The sequence below is a fragment of the Glossina fuscipes genome, unplaced genomic scaffold (assembly GCF_014805625.2).
Source record: "Glossina fuscipes isolate IAEA_lab_2018 unplaced genomic scaffold, Yale_Gfus_2 1, whole genome shotgun sequence".
Taxonomy (NCBI): domain Eukaryota; kingdom Metazoa; phylum Arthropoda; class Insecta; order Diptera; family Glossinidae; genus Glossina; species Glossina fuscipes.
The window spans coordinates 1,366,847-1,387,925 of record NW_023998415.1 but is presented as its reverse complement, the minus strand read 5'-3'; the positions used below and the strand labels follow the sequence as shown (position 1 = coordinate 1,387,925).

General features: G+C 33.0%; 1 protein-coding gene across 1 annotated transcript in view; it reads right to left on the bottom strand.

Annotated features, from left to right (window-relative positions):
- Positions 1–16,452, bottom strand: part of LOC119631285 (calcium-transporting ATPase type 2C member 1) — a 156,440-nt gene extending 139,988 nt beyond the window's left edge. The window contains exon 1 of the mRNA XM_038023356.1: positions 16,061–16,452. Within this exon, the coding sequence (XP_037879284.1) occupies positions 16,061–16,417 (357 nt within the window). The 5' untranslated portion in view covers positions 16,418–16,452. The remainder of the gene's footprint in view (positions 1–16,060) is intronic.
- Between the last annotated feature and the right edge of the window lie 4,627 nt (positions 16,453–21,079).

Here is a 21,079-nt window from a genome sequence, read left to right as displayed (position 1 = left end):
AACTGAGCATTTTTTTTTAAATTCTTCTGTCTGCCAACAGCCACTCTATACATGCTAAATAGAATAAGTTAGAGGACATAACATAGTACTATAATAATAATAAAATATTCTTATATCACATTTTGCCGTAAGAGGCTTTTTCCATTTAAATATGATTTTAGAAAAGGATTAAAATTGATGCGTAACTAAAGAACATTCATATCACATCGGCCTAATATCAGTTTGCGTAAAGAAGAAAAGCCACCTATCGCATCGATATCGTTTGTGAAACTATAACGGACACTACCAACAGATTGGATTATATGAATTCTCGAACACTCCTTTGAAAAATAAAATCCTTATTTAAAATTGGTAGAGTTGACGCCGCCGAAAACTCCTCTTCCGTTAAGGTGAATAGGCTTAAAGCAACCTTGAAAAGAAAATAATTTTCTTTATATCCTGAAATGAGTTCCCTTCACTCAGCGCTTGTTGGTTAGGAAAATAGATTTAGATAAATCACGTTGTTATACAAAACGTGTTAAGTCTGATAAAAAGTAAAAAAAAAATTGTACAAATAACGTGGTGTTAACAGTTTGATAATAAAATTTCATTATTTTTGAGACACATAAAAACCGGCAATTACATGACAAAACATCAAAACAGGATAACGGAAAAACCAAAGTAAACATCACTAGGGGCACGAGCAGTGACAACAGCTATAGCACACAGTAAATAATAACGTTATCTTTAAATACATGGCCACAAAACTCATGTTTTATACTTTATTACACGTACCAAGATGTGCCAATACGAATACAAATGTAAATATATTCACACACATATATATGGATAATACAAAATGTATTACATTTTTCAGGATTATCGTCATCAACATAGAAAATCTGTATGTATATGTATATGAATACAAGAGCTTGAGTTGAACAACAATAACGATAACACACTGCATATATATATGTATATATTATGCATATGTATTAAATACGTTTATATGCCGCTGTAAGATAGCTTAGAAAAAGTCATATCGTATGTACATGAGTTGCACATAAATCCTCTGATGTATCCTCTCCGAGTTTTTTTGCAATTTTTTTTTTTTTTTTCTGAACTTCAGTTTTAACTCTCTTTAATAGTTTGAATTCTTTTTAGTGGATTTTAGTCGAGTGCTTAACATTTTAAAAAGTTTTCCATTTTGCAAGGCTGAACAATCCTCTGAACAGAGAATTTAATCGTGAAATGTGATGAAAGTGATCATCATATCACTTATACGATCCATTTTATTCTAATAGTTACGTGTGATGCCTTGAATATGCTTCAAAGGCTTCACCTTCGTTTTTATTTCATTAAAATATTTAGGGAAAAGCGTTTCCTTTTAAATCTCTGAATATATATAAATATGTAAATATTCTCGCAACAAAAACGAAAAAAAAAAGAAAAGATATAATAAACTTTTCCAATTTATGCCGACCGAACCATATTCTGTATTTGTGCGAAAAAAGAAGAAGAAGAAGAAAAAACGAAAAATGAAGTAAACTTTGGTTATTTTAAACTTTTTCTTAACGCCAAAGTGAGGATGTACATGATTTATTTTAAATCTAGCTAAATAAACATATGTACACATAAAACGCAGCACTTATTAAGTTCATAGGCAACAAACAAAATTTAAATTTTTCAACTTTGCACAAAAAACAAAAGCAACTTCAATTTATAAGCTAGCGAACCAGACGATTAGGAAATATTGATACCTTTCATTTAAGAATTGATACGGATTGATTCTAGAATCAGCGCATGCCCACTAGACTGCCGCCTTTCCTGTTTCTTTCATAGACGATTAAGACTTATTCGTTGAGTGATCGGCCATAATTATATGTACAAATATATCTATAGAATATATACATATGGATCTGTCAGTGGCCATCATATATATGTATATCATCCCACGAACTTATTGAATGATGTGTTATGTCTATAAATTCACATTTCTGTACACGAATTTTTACATTACACATGATGCCAAAGCATCATTAGCAGTCATAATGTCCACTCTGTTTAATGCCAAAGGTGAATTTTTATCCAGCTTAAGCCGAATCTTCTCGTATCTATCAACTCTGCTGGCAAGTTCAATGAAAAAATTCGTACGCTTGAACACGTTTAAATATATAAGAGGTATTTATTTATATCAATATATATATATATATATATATCAATATACATATATAGATCTATACATAAACAAGTAAGCACACGTGTATATATATTTTGTTACGTGAAAATGAGTTAGAGCCGTTGACGTAAATGTTTATTTTCCTTCGTCTGCAGCAAATAAAATTCATTTTTTATCAGGGAGAGATATTATGTACTATTTGTGAGCGAAGCCAATGAGTTTTTAAACCGCAAATTGAACATATTAGCTTTTGGCGATCTTGAAAATGCAAACGATAGATAGGCTCATGTCTTATTATTACCTAAAAGATCCACGTTAATCTGAATACTTTCAATGCAATTGCAATTAGAATGACAAAGTTAATACACAATCTATCCTCAACCGTTGGATGTAAGAGAAATGTAAAAAAAAAAAAAAAAAAAAAAAAAAAAAAAAAAAAAAAAAAAAAAAATGATTACAAACTTATATTTATGCTATTAAATAAGCGAAAGGTAGGAAGAACAATAGAGAGATAAGAGAATATCATCCTCCTACACCTACAGAACACTCGGGAGTACACATTTACTGATATTTATGGAAAACTGTTTTTATGATAAGACAAACTTTTATGCACTTTTAAAATGATACATAAGTGTATTGTAAAGTTGAAGCTTTTTGTTTTTGTTTTCACCATTGTTTCTCCATTATAGAGCAAGCGTTTACATATTTCGTTACATAATTTGTTTTGATTTTTATTTTATTTAAAAAATATAAATCGTTCTCTTCAAATACAAAATAGGTTTTAAATTTAAAGTTCGCGTTTACACATATTAGAAACTCGATGTGTTGTGCATATCCCCTATATTTTCCACAATAGACGTTTCTTTTTATTTCGTTGTGACTTGCATTTAATTGCTTTTGCATTTAATTGGATATTGCCTTCTACTCTATGTAGTTATCGCACCATTTATTTTAATATATATTTTAATATACTCTTTTTTTAATTGAAAGCATGTGCGGAACTGTTGTCGACGATGCCTAATTGCTGTAACGACTACGAATTTCTATTGAAGTGCTCTCTACAAAAATTCCTTCATCGTTTGCTAATGCCAAGTGCAAGCGCGTCAGCACATTCCCGGGATTCAATTGGAGAGTTTTTCTGAATGTTCGCTAACCATATGGCTTCAAGCTGAAGTATGCTTTGTATATTACGCTTAACGTTAAACTTTCTATCCAATCCATCCCTCACCAATCTAAATTATTTATTTATTTATTTATTTATTATCCGTATGCTTCATAAATAAATGTGTTAAAGGCTGAATTGTTAGTCGCGATCCTTCGCCTACTCGTCTACTCGACTACTCGTGCGGATTTATAAAATTAATCCAACATCATGAGGGTTCGGGATTACGGTTTAACTTCTACGGCTCTAAGTACAAAATTTATAAAAACAAAATTAGGCCGCTAAGATTTCTCGCTTCTTTAAATTGGCCAGATAATATTCTCGTTAAGGCATTTAATCCTATAGTACGGTCCCTTTTCCTCAATTCAATAATTGAAGGGATTAAAAAACTGCGCTGATAGTTACGGTGGACGAAACTTGTATCTTCACTCTATGATAACTGGATCACTAAGAAAATGAAAATGCTATGGCCCGTTCGTCCGAATATCCTGTTCGATACGACCGTTTTAATAATCGCGTTCGCTGTTATACCATATGGCTTGGAATACGTAAAAGTAACTTCTTAAAGCTAAGGATGGGATCAAAACGAATTTGTGACTTTGGTTCGCACACTACTTACTATTTGTCGGTCAAGCCCGCCAGCGCATACATATATAAAAAAAATGCCAAAAATTATCCAACCGTCAATTACCGTATCCATAAAGCATAAGTCTCAGCCAGACAAAGTCCTCCTCACCTTCATTGACTTTCTTATGTTTATTTAAGCAATCACTTATTCACTAGTACGGTAGTACTTTTAATTTACTAATTACTTTTTATAAGCAAAATTTTCATCAAATATCATAATAATGAAGTAAAACTACAAATACAACTTTTTTGCAACTTTTTTGCGCTGGTAGTGCCGATGCTTCTTCTACTTGCCTTTCAAATTGATTATTTCATTTCCCGGCGGCGAAAACTCTGCCATAGAGAAGTCTTCGAGAGTACGGGGAGGAGTCGTGTGCGCGCGGACTTCTCTTTAACAATTCAACTACTAGGGGGCTCAAGATTTAAGAAACAGGTCTGCGAGAAGCAGTAATAGGGGATGATACCTGGGTCGATGTCTGCTACTTGTATATCAAAAACCCAAGGCGGGAAAATTTTACGCCAATCTAGGAAGTATGCATAACCCTAAAGCAAGGTTATGCAACAATTGATGCCCGTGATGGCATAATTGGATTCACGGGGATCAGGTTGCCTAGGTAGGATTGCTTTCACTAGATGAACGCCTTCCTGCTCAACTGCTAAATGCGGTCCATCACAAAGTGGTCTTGGTGACTGTGGTTACGCCAAATTTAGGGACATAAAACAAATTAGAAGTACACGTAGACCGTAGAGAGACCGTGCCCAGAGGAAAAGGTTTAAACCACACTCCAACCTTAAGGTCTGGTATCCCAGATTTGATGTGGACCCTATTAATGGGAAGATTGGCTTGCGAAATGGGAAGCGCCAGCAAACATATCTAAATTACCCGAAAATTTTTGGGTTTCGCCTGATTAAGCCATCAAAGAATTTGTCCTTTTGATTTTCCATCTAACATTTCTCCATAGTATAGATATTCGCTGAGCTAGTAGTAAAAATAAAAATAAAGCTTTTTGAAGTAGAAATATGAACCCATCTATACCCTAGTAAAGGTCTCAAAACTGTTAAGTTTTAACTATGGAAAACTTCTCAGCTTTTTTATATCTTAGACTATGCTCTACAATAAAATCTATTATTATTTACCCTCAGCTTATTTTTGAGGTTAATCAGCTGTACTATGAGAGTATTTAACATATAAAGAAAAAAGTTCCATTTTTTTTTTTTCTGTAACCTCAAGTCCTAAAACAACACGACGTCATGTAGTTATGATTAATACTTGAGAAGCGAAGAAAATACTCACAAATGTTTATGACATGTTTTGCAACGTTAACACTTTTACTATTTGGCACAATGTCAGTTAAAAAGAATAATAACATGTTTGCGTATGCTTGTAAAAGTATATTTACATATATGTACATCCATTAAGAGAATGTTGGGAGTAAAAGAAAAACATATGAGAAAAATAGACGCACACACGACCCACGGCGAATGTACAATTTTGGATAGGGCGAAAAAGAGAAAAGAAATAGTAGCATGCATTATGGTTTTTCTTCGAGGAAAAATAACCACAAAAAGGAAAGCAAATAAAAGAATACAAGAGTGGATGAATTAAGTCGAAGAAGTAGCACAAGTTAAATTTTGCTCCATACAACAGCTCCCTTCAAAATGTAAACAAGTACAAGGCATCAGTACTACACACTCTCTTTATAAAGCATATATAGTCACTCATGCACCACTATTCAACTAACTCGGTGATTAATGGTTTGTTCAACAATTTGAAAAATGACTCTAGTATGCCTTTTTTCCCATTACATTGAATACAGTATGTGTATGTATGAAACTTGTTGTTATTGTTGTTGTTGTTGTTGTTTGGTAATTTTCTGAATAAAAGAGAAAAGAAAAAAGTGAAAAAACGAAATAAAAAGCGAAGAACGGAAACAGCGAAATGTCGACTTTTGCGAAAAGACTTGCAACGATATTAGATGTCAATATAAGCGGATTATTTTATTTTTGTTGTTATTATAACAGCAGGAATAAAAGAACGGAAGATTGTTATGCAAACGGGAAAAAACTTATGCAGTAAGTGTAGCGTAAGTGCTTGCAATAATCATTAACACCCTGCTAAACGATTTAAACTAAACTAAGCTCGGACTACTAATTGCAGTCGAAAGAATGAACGAAAATGCCACGAAAATACCATGATAATCGAAACCCAATGCATGGAAAATTTTCAGCCAATCGCCAGGCAATCGATCGGAACTAATCTTAAGCTTATCTTTCAAATTAAATGTTTAACAGGCTCCTCTGATCCCAGACATGTCTATGGACTCATCCGCTATGGACTCACGCTTGAAGTCTTACCTGAGTTAAATAGGTAACTTTATCAAATTTTACATGCATATTTACCCTACAATGTTATAAACGTCAATTTCGCCGCTACCTGTTGTAAGCGTGGTTGTGACAGATAAAATCAAATCAAATTTCAATTTTGGGTTATAACTACTAACTAACTTTTAGCTTTATGAGTACATTTTTGCGCACCAACAATAACGATATAAAATTTTAAAAAATCTCTAAGGCGTATTTCATAAAATTGCAAAAGGAGTGACATTTCTGGTATACATTTATCCTTGAGTAGCGGATCCGAAATGAATGAAAATTCTAAACTCTCATTTCAACCAAGCTATTTTAAAACGTTTAAAAATTTAAAGTCTCATTTTAAGTTTGAAATTGAAAACCTCATACGGTCTAATGTACGGAAAATTTCACCTAACCGTATACATACATTGAATAATGTGTCGCTCTATTTCCTCTTCATATATTAAGCGAATTTTAATCAATTATGCACGAATTAGCTACAGCATCAACAAGAAATTTAGAAAAAGCGAAAATTCATTTTGAACAGGCAATAAACCGAGCACCTGATATTATGCTACGAAAAAACCAATTACGCTAAAACCTAAATGTACGCTATGTGAACCCTAATTTTTGCATGCGTACATGATTAAGTATTTATGTTTACAAAACAACCAACAAAAATCATTCATTCATTCATTCGGTAAGCAACAAATGCCTCCAACAAAAAATAATAAATTAAATTAAATTTTTCTAACAGCGCGAAACTATTTGCTGCGCAAAAATCAACAACAAGGCTTCCAATTTTCTATATATATATATATATATATATATATATGTATATATATACATATGTACGCAACATAAATTAGCATATATACAATATATTCTCATTTTAGTGCTTGTATAAATGCGTTAATAACAAAAACAATGCAGTTAGTTAAGTTCGTATCACTCTCACTCACAGTTAGGCTCAACAGCAGTAGCAACAAGCTTCCATATGCACATGTATATATATATATATATATATACGTGTACTCACATGAGTATATCAAATCGCATGACATCAAAAATACGCCTTTTGTATACAACATTTACCACCAGTCGATTTCCCTTATGCACACATATGTAAAAATACAAATGCATTGTCTCGCATAGACAATTACACGCTAACACTCCATTAGAATACACAACGGGATTCTAAATAACAACTGACTAACATTGCAACTAAACGTTATTTAAGTCAGTTTTTTGTACCGTACTTTTAAGAGCCAGTCATAAAACTAAGAGGAAAAAGAAAAACGATAACGAAAACAAAAACGAAAACGAGTACGAATACGAATGCGAAAACAAAGAAACACTTCACTGAATACAATATATATATATATAAAATTCGTTTTGATTTATTGCATTAAAATATTCTGTCAGCAATTATTCAAATATTTTTCCATATCTCATCCATCTTTTTCTATCATCTAAAGACTAATGAAATTATGCTACCACTTTCATTATGCGATATGTATCTATAAAATTGCATCATCTATAAATATTTCGAATTAGTCGATAGATAAGCACCCATCTAGTCGTAAAGCATATAATTTCTGAATTCATAAACTAAACTTGCTAAGAAAAGTGCACCATTGAAAGACATATGCTTGCTTTGATAAAAATCAAATATCTCTTCTTGATTTTAATCTAAAACCTAAATAAGACCTCAAATAAGAAGAAGAATACTTGAATTTTATTGTAGCCCCTTGAGCGATAACTACCCATAATCCCTTTCAAAACTTACACAATTTGCCCACTTACTTAAAATCCACTTTTGATATTGAAAAAGTGAATGCAAGTTATCTGTTTTCACTTTGCCTTAGCAAATGATTCTTACCTTTATATCGCTAATAGTACAAAATATGTTTTTTATATACAGAGACTGGACATAGCCAGCCACTAAAACCGTCTCTTTTCACTTGAGGCCTTCATTATGCTGCAAAAGAAGAATAAATATTGAAACAATGCCATACTTTTAGCGAAATTTCAACAGGTGTCGTTTGCAATCATTGTCGCCCATATGTGCTAATCAAAGAGGTTGTCATACGTCAAATAAAAAATTGACATTTAAAGGCCACCATTTTTACGTCCACGGAGTATATGAATGCAAAAAAAACAAAAAAAAGTGAAAATTAGTTTCGTTACTTGATTTCTTAGAAAAAACTCTGTAAAACTGTTGCGAAGAGTCTTCGGAAAGGATGTCATGTCGGTCCAAAACGAAAGTAAGCCATAAGTAAAAAATTTGAAAGATTCGCTCTACAAGTTCACCATTGGCGCCAATCAACTTCTCGACTGTTGACTTAGCATATTGTTAAAAAAGAATATATATTGCGCAAAGTTTGCCGAGATTTTGATCGGCAGAATAGCTGTCGTTTTGCTTGTCGCTCAACAAACAAGTAATGCCGTTCAAGTCAACATTTTAAATAACTTTAGCCAATATCAGTGGGCGTGATAACTAAAGGAATCGGACGGTCATAACGTCACTGTTAATCTATCCATTGTTAGGTGATATTAACGGAATCGTATAAAACCTTAGTCGATTTTCTTCATAAATTTATTCATAGACTAAATATGCAATTTTTTGTTTAGATTAGCATTCAGTACATGCATAATTAAAACTATTGTTTGTGTATCTGTGTGTGAGTGTGTGCGCGCGTTTGTTTTTTGCTTTTTCTTTTTTTCAACTTTAAATAAACTTAACGCTCAAGTTGTTCCTCACGTATCATCCATGTGTCGAACGAAATAATACAGAGGAAAAGAAAACGAAATAAATTGAGAAACTGAGAGAACACAAAAGAAAAAAATATGAATTCGTAACAACAATAGCAAATAATGTTTACTACCATACAATATCAGCTGAAACGACAACTAAAACAACTACAACAACAATAACAAAAATCGATTTTCAATTAATATTTTAAATGCATTTACAACAACGTTGATTTGTTTGTTTGTTAGTTTGTGTTTATTTGCTTAACTCACCACTGAAGTCAAGTGCAACAAAACGAAATGAATGCGAGAAAAACAGAGACAGAGACCATAAACGAAAACGAGACCGAGAACGAGAACGAGAACGAGAACGAGAACATGAACGTGAACGAGAGCGAAATGAAAAGCTAAAGGAAAAACCAGCTCTCAACTAAAAGTTAAATTGAAATATTGCAGCAAGATATTTTATGTACATATATTGATACCAAACAAAGTTATAATACATTTGGGGAGGGGGGGAGGTAGGATTGGGGAAAAAGATGAGCTGTTGTATCTCGATGTGTACTTTTATATGTATTCGCATAGGTTTCATTAAGCTTATCGACCGCACTTACATATGAATGTAATCCATTTCGATTATGAAAAAGGTACAAGCAAGCAGTGCGAGCTAGGCAAGCACACCAACATATGTATATTAACTTTACAACCAATCAAGCTAAAAAGATTCTATTTACTCGTTAGAGAGAAAAGGCATTGTTTTTCTTTTTTCTAAACAAAAAAAAATAAATAAATAAAAATGATGGCACAAAACAATGCAATAAAGACATAGACAAACACATGCATATGCGAGTAATGCTTGTATGTATTTGAAAACGTCAGTTGTAAGCAAATTGTTGCACAACTAGTACGTGTAGCAGTTAAGTGCGAATATGTTGCCAACACATGCTTCAAAAGAATAGTAGCAAAACGACGACAACACGACAACAATAACAACAACAACAACAACAACAGCAACCACAACAACAAGTTATAAATTTATACACAGCAAGAACAGAATTGAATGCGATAAAAATCGATTGAATTGATTGTAGTTCAGATACAAAAGAAAAAAAAAAAATAAAAATAAATAAAAATATAAAGAGTACAAAAAATTCAAACAAAAACAACTTTAACTGTAGCAAGAAATTCTTTCTCTTTTCCTTTGACTGTAGCTTTGGTAACGTTTTGCACACATAAAAATATCATAACTTTTTAGTTCACATGGCACACGTATGACATACAAGCAAATATATCCTTAAGTATACATACATACATATACATATATAAATATATAACATTCGAATTTTTTCCATGAATGCCAAAGAAGGGATAATACGAATGGGCAACATTTTCAATGCAGGATTTGCAATGCTGTCATTGCATTTTCCGAAGGCAATTAGAGAAATTTATTGCGCAGTAAGTGAATTTAGGCACGCATGGCCACACAAGACAAGTGGGGGTCATTCTGAAATCAACAACAGCAAAGCCGTACAGAGAAAAATAATAAAATCTTACTCTAATCATAAACGAGTTACACGAACTTTGACGTTATTTGTAAGAAATTCCTGATCGCTAATACTTTCCTACAACTTGTACTTATCATAAATAAATGTGAATTATTAGGATTTCTTATGCTTGTTTTGTCTGCAGTAAATTTAGAAGGCTTGTGAATGAATGGACTTCAAATTAGTTTTCAGTCTTCCCCTTTCGAAATAAATTGAAAATTCATTTACCCAATTCTACGATGTCCGTCTAACACAATCTCTCTCGCACAGTACATAGAAAAAAAAAGGACAGATCGACAAAATCAGCAAGACCACTCCTTGTTTTGTTATCAGGGCTGGAAGCGAAAAACAGACCCATCTTTGTCCATATTCAATAAACTGACTGCTATGGAAAAATCATCGCTATAAAATATTATTACAACCTGGACCTTTTTGTCTTTTCGTAGGAAAGATCACATAAGCACTGCTCAAAAAAATCGACCCATCCGATTTAAGCTTTGCACATCAATCTAGTATGCGAAAATGCTGCTATTTAGGGATTTTTACCAGTCTTTTTTTTTCCATATAACATCTTTTCCAATTAAGGCGTTGTATGTGGACCGATTCAATGAATTTTCAACAACATCCTCTCTTTTCGTCTCTCTCTTTCGGTGGTCGCAATACTGCAGTATATGATATGCAAAATATTTGAAAAGTTTGCACGCAAAACTGCATTGGCAGACGTCAGGCGTCAAATCGTTTCAGAAAAGGATTTCGTATGAATCGCTGTAATCAATGATAAGTCGATCGTAAGTCCTTCTGAGTGTTACATGCATTCGCATAAATCTCAATGAAATACTTTGCAGTTTTACAGTTTATAACGATTGAAATTGCCAATTATGGAAGATTTGCTCATCAATCTTCAAATTGATATCCATTTCTTATTTGTCCAAAAGGAACTTACGAAAGCGATATGAGGATCAACGGCAAATGTGCTGCAAAAAAAGCAAGAAAAATATATAAGAAAATTATATTCGGGCGTGACCGAATCTTTGATACCCGTCACCGTTACCCTAGAACGACCAAAAAAAAGTAAAAGAACTAAATTTTCATGCTCTATAATCAAGAATAGACGCTGCTGATTTTTTCCATTTACAAAATAGGACATATGTATAGGCGTGTGAGCGTTAAAGACGTGTCCTCGGAAAAGTTTAAGTCACTTGCAACTATTTTTGCTAACGGTAGAATCGTTACCACAGACTCTATACAACTGCGCAGGCAGACAGATGGGCAGACGAACAGGCAGGAAGGTTTAAATGCATTTCTAATTTTAATCTGGCCAAGAATTTATATACACTAAAAGTTCCTTATTCGCGCTTCCTTTATTCGCGGTTTCACTATTCGCGGATGAAAAAAATGCGACCAATTCCCATATTCGCGGCTATAAGTTTCTTTATTCGCGGTTTTTGAGATTGGAGAAACAAACAGAATGAAAGGAACTTGATTACTCAATGTATAAAGTATTGTTGCGACAATCCCAAATCTAATTCATTTTAGCTAAGTGATTTCCCCAAATAACAAATTGCCTAAAGAGGGAAAAACTAAATGCACATTCGCGTTCAATTAAATTGATTTTTTTTATTTTGTCACCTAGGACCGTATCCCTTATAATCCTATATAAATTGCCATTCCGTATTCACGGTTTCTTTTTTTATTTTGTCACCTAGGAACGCATCCCCTGTAATCTCGTATAAATTACCTCTCCGTATTCACGGTTTCTGTATTCGCGACATTTTTATGGAACCTATCCCCTGCGAATAAGGAACTTTCACTGTTCTTGATATGGTTGTTAAAGCTTGTTTCTGCGTGTTATAAAAATATTAAAAATAGAATTATACTTTGATACTATTAGGTAGGCGTGATCAATTTTTTCCATTTTTGTACGGGTGTTACAACATCGCCCATAGAATATGCGTTCAAATAATTGTTCATTTATCTGCCATGGTATTTCTCTTCAAAAACCGAGGTATTCTCAGTTTACTTTGTGCTGTGGGCGTGTCCATAACCCAGTTTCAATACCAACCTGCATACAAGAACTTCCAATTTTTCAGCCAAATTTGAAGTCGATAGCTTAATTGATGCGGCCAGGAGAATATTTACAACAAACATTATACAGGCGGACAGACGGACATGCTTAAATCGATTTAGAATGTCATGCTGATCAAGAATATACGTCCTTTTGTGGGATCTGTGATGTTTCCTTCTGTGCGTTGCAAACATTTTGACAAAACGAATATACATCTCGGTCTTCGCTGATGGATATAATAATGACTTCTCTGACCTCATATGAATATAATAATTAAAATAATTTGATATTCGTATACGTAATTCCTTAAGGTTTTTGTGTATGTCCTTTCAAAAGCTTTAAGAGTTGATGTTAATTTTGTGAAAAAGTTAAATGCAAACTTGTTTTACTACTTCACAGGACATCTCATTGTGGAATGCCAATAAGGCGCGACTTCTTCCAGAAAGTAATAAAATAAAGACCCCGCATACGTAAAGACGAAGACGATATTAGCAACAAAACAAATCTTGAATTGCCATCGTTTTACGCAAATGCAACAGTCGCGATTGAGAAATTTTTCTGTCGATAAAAGCGATTTCATGTTCACAATATACGATGTGTGTTCAAAAAAAAGCGATAACTTCTTGTTTTTCGCGAAAAATATTTTTTTGTTCATCAATATCTATTTTGTCCCCTTCAATATAGTACCGATTAGATATAATACACTTGTGTCAGCGGTTTCTTCAATCCTCGAAGCATTGATAAGGCCTTCACGATCTTTCAGTGGTGTGCCCTTTGGCTCTTTAATCATGCCAAAGCTTCTTCCCATTCATAGGTCTTTTCAATTTTGAGAATAGGAAACGTCGCAGGGCGTCAAGTCCGATTAAGGCATGATTAATGCGCTGCCTGTGAATGATGTGTGAAACACAATTCGATGTCAGGCGTTTCAGGTCCAAAACATCCGAAAAAGTTGTACGGCATAAGTCAATCGGTATGTCGACATCCTCAGCAGCTTCTCGAGTATTGATTCGACGATTTCCTATAACAATTTTTTTCACTGCTTCATCGTTTTGATTGGTTGTAGACGTGCTGGAACGTCCAGGGCGAGCACAGTCATTGAAATCTCCTCGGACTTCTCCGAAGAGCTTGTGCCACTTATAAAGTAAAGCAAGACATCTTAAGTGAATTGAACTTAATTTTATTTTTCACACAAAATCTAATACAAACTCTTTGATCCATTTTTATTATAGGGAAAAATCGCCAAGCACACTAAAACGCATGAAACCTTTGCATCTGGCAAAAACAAAGTAAGAATGCAAAATGGCTGATACATGTCAACACATGTTAAAAACAAAAGGAAAAACAACATTCAAAAGTCAAATGTATACACCTGGTCAAATGGCTTCATTTTATTTGACAATCTTGATTGTTGCCTCAACAATAAATCCTTCACTTAAGTAAATGGAATCGGGACAAAATAAACGCACAACACTGCACCGCACTGCAATATTTGAATCGAGTCTGTTAAAACACGTTAACGGATATAATTAACTCCTCAGAAAGTCGTTGTAATGAATCATCCGCAATGGCATTTTCACTGCGCATAGAAAAGGAACTGTCCGGACAATGCCTTTACAGTCCGTAAATCGCTTAAACGTTAAAAGTCCAAAGTCCGGGCAAAAATAGACCAATTATTACGAAAACTAAAACACCCTTAAAATTCAACACAAGAATATGGATAAATTGCAGTTTCGGAACAGCACACTTATCAAAGAAATATGCACTCTAAAGGATCTTTGATACGTGATAGCCAATGATTGGCTCAAAGTCGCACAAAGTTCTTGCATCACACCTCTAACGATTGAGGATAACAATTCGGTAAGTAATCATGGCGTAGTATGGATAAGAAAGTCAACTATGAACTTGCCGCACCCGAATCGAATTCCCAATGCTTTGTCATATTTAATCTGTAAAGGCGTACACCATGCCGACCTGGCATACATCGCCCATGTTGCGATCATCACTGTACGTGTAGGGAACATAACATGATTAACTGCTCATAAAAAAAAAAATAAATAAATAAAAAACAAGAATGTTATTTTGGAAGCAACAAAAACTTTAATAGCCTAAGACAGATATTTTCAGCCTTTATGCCACTACGCTTCCTCGAGATATAAAGAAATCTTCGCTCATCTCCCTACACCTCTTTCTAAATAGATATTAATATATTTAAAGTAAAAAGAGACTTTCTTTTCAGAAGCAAACTCAATGGCGCAAACAAATGTTTACTACATTTTTGTACTATACACCGCTTGTGCCACAAGGCTATGTTAAGTTCGTATGGATGTACTCAACGACCAGAAGGACTTGAGATAGACTCACCTTTTATTATGACAATCGATTCCGAATCACTTTTCAATTTGACTTAAACGTGTCTGTTCGTCTTTCCGTCTGTACATTTTGCTTTCTGCTTATCATCTTTTGAGACATTTTGAAATTAGGCACACTGACCGACTTTGGCCCAAAGACGAACGCTGTTGTAAAGGGTTCGGATAGAACCATTTATTCAAGCACTTCCCACATAACGCCTTAGTTTTAAAAGTCATTCTATGTGTAACTAAAAGGTGATATAAGGTTTACATTGCCGTCACTTCATCAAATTTTACATAACAAAAAAGTTCATGCGCCTCTCAAAGAAAATCGGGTCCCACCGGTTCAGAAACTCCGAACCACGTTTGCTTAAGTGATCCAAGGCTATTTAGTTAAGCAAAGCAGGGAAAATTGGCGGCCAAAGTAAACGAAACCATACATATGGATGTAAATCAACAAATGGCCCAGTAATGCACAAACAACGAACAATTTAATTATCGATATACTATCTTCGCTTTAAAGTTTATTTTGTCCAAAAGAGATGATTTCTTCTCAGCAAATAACGGGGCTTTTCTTTTAAAAAATATTAGAGCAAAAATCTACGCAATTATTTCTTCCTCGATTCCTTGATTTCACTACCAACATATTTCCTTCATTATTTTAAGTAACAAGAGATCATTTGAAAAAGATAAATATATCAAAAAATGAATATATCGTATAATTATGCGTATAGTAATCTTGCGCAGATAATGAATATATTGCAAAAAGCAAACAAATAGTTACAATTAAATATTATTATAAATTCGATATACATCATTACATATTAAGCTGCCCGTTTGTGCTACCGGTACCCGTGAAATAATAAAAATTTCTTACCTTAAAAGTATCGAGATATTTAAAAGAGAATATTGAAAAACGATCGTAAGACGACGCTATTATACATTTTACGAATTGAAATAATTTTTTTATATTTGATATAATATTTTTTATAATCAAAGTTCTTAAGAAAAAAAGCATTGTATTTGAACATAAATGTTTAAAGAACTTACCTCAATAACACTGTCTCTTCCCAAGCCGGAAAGAACTTTTTTATTAAGTTGTTGTTTACGAGCGGCAGCCGTAGCGCCCACTAAACGTAAACCGCATGAACCGGTACCGCTGAGTCCCGTGGCCGCAGCTGCTGCCGTCGCATAGACTACTTCGTCCTCTTCGTCGTCGTCTTCTATGACTTCGTCTTCGTCATCCGCCACCGCGTCTTGATCGCCCAGTATGTTATCGTCGTCGTCGTCCAAACCAGAACCGGTTAAATTAAAATCATCAGTAGCAGCAGTGTCTACATCCAATTGTTGTTGAAAACGTAAATCTAAATCTTGGGGTAGTTTAGCATATTTCTTGTGATTTTTCATTGTTTTTGCGATGAAAAACGAAACAGAAGTTAACACTACATAACACAATCAACTTCTTAATTAACAATGACTCATTTAACAACAATAAAAATGAAGCAGAAAGCGCACAAGTGCGTGCTTAAATTTAGTGCTTATAAAGAAGCACTTATGATAGAAAATTAAAAAACGATTTCTCATCAAAAATATGATATTAAAAAAAATAAATAAACAAATAATTATAGTAATAATAGTAATAATAATAAATCATAAATAGAATTTGATTTTCTCTCTTTTAGGTTGTCGCCAACATTTACTATTTTGATTCAGTCATTCAACGTTTATTGTTGTTTTTGTTTTGTGAAATGAATAATAAACGTTCCTTTCAAATGGGAACAATCGATTTTTATTTTTCCTTCTCAACCCGTTGCAATTATATGAGACATTCCAAGCAATTACAGGTAAATTACCAACAGGTTTTTTTTTCTTTTTTTTTCTTCTAATTTTTTTCCCACTACTTTTAACTGCTTTTAATCATGTAATTATTACCGCCGTTATTATTGTGCTTGTTGTTTTGGCGTTTAATTGTTTATGTTTAGTTTTCTTTTCTTTCGCACAATTAAAAAAATCACTAAAAGCTTTCACATCACATTGATTAGAAATTAGAGCACATATGTGAAATTCTAAAGACTGTGACGGAGAGAAGAGCGCATCGTGTTGTTGTTATGGTTCTTGCCTCATTGAATAGTCAAGGATGCGTTATACAAATGTACAAAAATCCGCATACACGCACACATATATGCACATCTTATTTATAAGCGACATATTACCGGCTGTTAAACGAAAGTAAAAAGTTTAGTTATACTTTCTTTCTTCAAGTATTGGTTCGCTGCACTTTCCTTTTTAATTATTTGCTTTTTTTTCCTTTTTTTTTTTCTTTTTTTTTTAATATGTAATTTACTTGTTTTTAATTTTTCCCACTTTTCTTCAAGGAGAAATATTTTTCTTTTACTTTTCCTCAACGATTATCCCGACTTATAATTTTCACACGACCATTATCTTTCACATACAAAACGCGTTTGTGCAAGAATTTTTTCATAATTTGTAACATAACTATCTCATATATATTCAACTTAACAACAACAAGTTCCTATTGGCAAAGCGCAAAATCCAATATATTTGTTTTGACTTGTAACAAAGCTTATTATGTCAAGCAAGCGAAGCATCATTAAAGACCGTATATGCAATATCGTAAAAGCAGAATAACTGAACATATAGATCGCATTCACGCATCATTTGGCTAAAGTGTATCACAGATGAATTAAATAAAAAATAAATTAAGAAAAATTTTTGTGACAACTATTTGAAGCATTTGACGAATGTTTACAAAAAGTGAAATATTTTTAAAACAAATATCGATCAACGATACTTTCCATGATATAATTAAAAAGAAATCGAATAAGGCAAAATGCCTCGAATCAGTTAATTTTGCATTAAATTAATTCTTTAATTTAATCAACAACGATTATGCCATCAAAACGAGAAACCATTTTCCGCAAAAAAATCTCCACAATTATATTTCGCAAAACATTTACAGCATTCCGCTTTATAAAAATTTTACAAAATTCATAAAGCATGTAGCTATAATATAACATGTAAACAGACGTCTAACTAAATTATACTTATAATTACATGGGTGCTAAGAAAGTTGCTAAGGTCAAAACACATAAAAAATATATATTATAGCATAGGTGTAATGGAAGCAAAAATATGCAACGACTAGGTGTTTTTATCGAACGGTATTAACGTGCAACTGAATACTCAAGTACTTATATGAGTTGAATGACAAATACGTGTAGAGCCGCAATAATTTGTGATAAAAAAACGATTTTTCTAAACAGCGGTACTTACTTCATTTGCCTTTTTATTCATCAAATAAACGCTTTTCTCAAATCAAAAGATGATCGACAATGCAATTTCTTAATGGCTAAGTGAAGAAAAAAAAAATTTAAAAATTTAGTTTTAAATTCAATTTTTGTATAAATAACATTTATTGCTAGCACAAACATATACTTGTCTCTGAATCTGCATATCCCTAAAGTTAAAACACATAAACCCTTTACATTCAAGCATATGCCAAGTAGACGTATAAACATTTATGAATTTTCTCATGCAATTTTAAAATTGATAGCTGTACAAATAAAGTTCTTCCGTTTGTTGGGAGAATTCAATTTCATTTAAAATTTCAGTGCTAGAAAACTTAATAATGGAAATATATGTCGCCATTGTGTATGGCCGGGTACCTCACGGATGCCTTGTCGATTTGGGGACGAAATGGCCATTCACCCAATTTCACCCCTCTCCAACCTCTTGTGAACCGTTGACCTAATAAATATGGCTGGATCGATTTGATTATATATTTTTTTATATATTTAATGATGAAAATCGTTCATTAATCATATGATTACGTATAGTTTTGATCATAGTGAAAGGTTGATTCGATTTACCTTTTATGTGATCGCTTGTCTACAAGCTAGAACTCAACGTAAATTGCAAACGCGTCACTAATAGTTGATATAAAAGTTTTAGTAAAAATTTTTGAAATCAAATCCTTATGCATAAAATAACCATAATTAAAATCTAATGTGATTCTTAGTCAACTTCACTTTATGTAGAAAAATTCGATGGCCTTTCTTCTGATCTTCCTCGCCAACTTTTAGTTAAGTTACCTTCTGGTTCCTAATTAGTAGTACCACAGCTGCTTATAGATATGCATATGCATCAGCCTCGAGAGAGGAAATTGAACGAAATACGCATCAATGGGTCTTAGCATAATGCAGTGCTGTGCTTCCATTAAATAAGGAGTCTGCTAAACCGCTAACTTTACTGATCGCCATCTAGTATAGTAACTGCATTACAACTAACTATTGTTCTGCGACAGGGGACACAAAGTGGGCTACCGAACTGCCACTTCATAAACAGGTCGCGATTTAGACATCTTAGCGGGTACCAACAAAATTTTTGCAAAAATAGAAAAACCCTACAAGCTTGAGCTTGAGGAGTGCCTCAAACACTCGATATAAAAATTTCATTACATCGGCACAAATCGCATGACATATCTTCTTGATGAACGTCTAGCTATTCAAAATAAAATTATTTTACTTTCAACAATATTCTTGCAAAAATAGTAGAACTCTAGAAACTTGAGCTTAGCGGTTGCCTGGCACGCTCGATATAAAAATTGGCACAAATCGCATGACATATTTTCTTTATGAATGTTTAGATGTTCATGTTTTTATTGTAATAACGTTCTAATAAATAAAAATCATATAGTAAGCTTGAATATTAAAATATTCAAGCTTAGCTTAGTGGAAGGAAAAGAATATTCCTACAAATACAGAATTTTTATACCGGCCCATAAACGCATTAATTCCAAGGTTTTTCACAAATGTCTGTCAATTAGTTTAAGGAGTAACAACTTTGTAACATACTTCAAAATGAGAGTTCCTCGCAACATGTTTTTGGATAATATTCGTGAAGGTTACTAGGCGTATGTTTACTAAAACAAATGGCTTTAGATAGTAACAAAGAGTGGCAACACTGTAACCATTCTCTGCGAGTATGTTCAAGTCAAAGGATTTGGTGGCACTGGTTCAACTGTTTCAAATTTGAACAAAAAAAAAACATTTAATCTACAGATCTATATCTACAGAAATATGTAAAATTCTTCCGAACTATTGATTTTCGTGTAATTGACGTATACATTGACGTAAGATATTATGCTGTTACTTCTCAGCTAGAATTCACTTGAAGCAGGCAATCTCTTCGGACAGCAATGGTAAAGAAGCGCGAAATTTCAAGGACAAAATTTCTTGAAGGTAATGTGTTTTTTTATCTTTTCGCACTTATTCTCGAAGGTCCAAAGCATATATTAAATGAATTTTAAAAAAATTATTTTTTTCCGAAAAATTTACCATAGTATTATCCCTTATATTCGATGCGAAGGAAACGGGATCTTAATTATTTATGTGATCTCTAATCATATCAAACTCGAGTGTATTTGTACATATGCCCAACTCTTTTTTTACGCGGTCTTTCTTTACCCGATTTTGAAACAACACTGGTTGTCAATAAGAGCTAACTATACTTTTTTGCACGAATTTTTGGTTTTTGCACAAAGACAAACAAAAATCTTTTTTATGTAAGTCTAATTTTGACAGTATCTTACAGAAAATTATTTATACAACAATAAAATACAAATGAGGAAATATCGTGACCAGAAGTCGATCGGTATATGCCCATATATGTTTTAGTAACTAGGATAATTTGATTGATTGCGAAATTAATTTTTATTTCTAATTTCAATTTAAATTTTTTTTATGTTGTACTTATGAACTGAATTTTCGCTGTAACATAATTTTATTTTTTATTTTTTTATAATAAAAATGAATCAGTACGCTTTATGCATACATATGTAATATGGATTTCATTATTACTTTTTTTGCAAGTTTCGTTTGAAAGTTTTGCATTTAGAGCTCTTTCGTTTTACACGATTTTTTAAAGTAATGGAACATACCATTTGACGTATGTATTTTTCTGCACGATTGCTTTTTTTGCACGATCTTCTAAAAAAGAGTTGGGTGTGTACATTTTGAACATTGGATATAATATATGGCAGCACTGGTA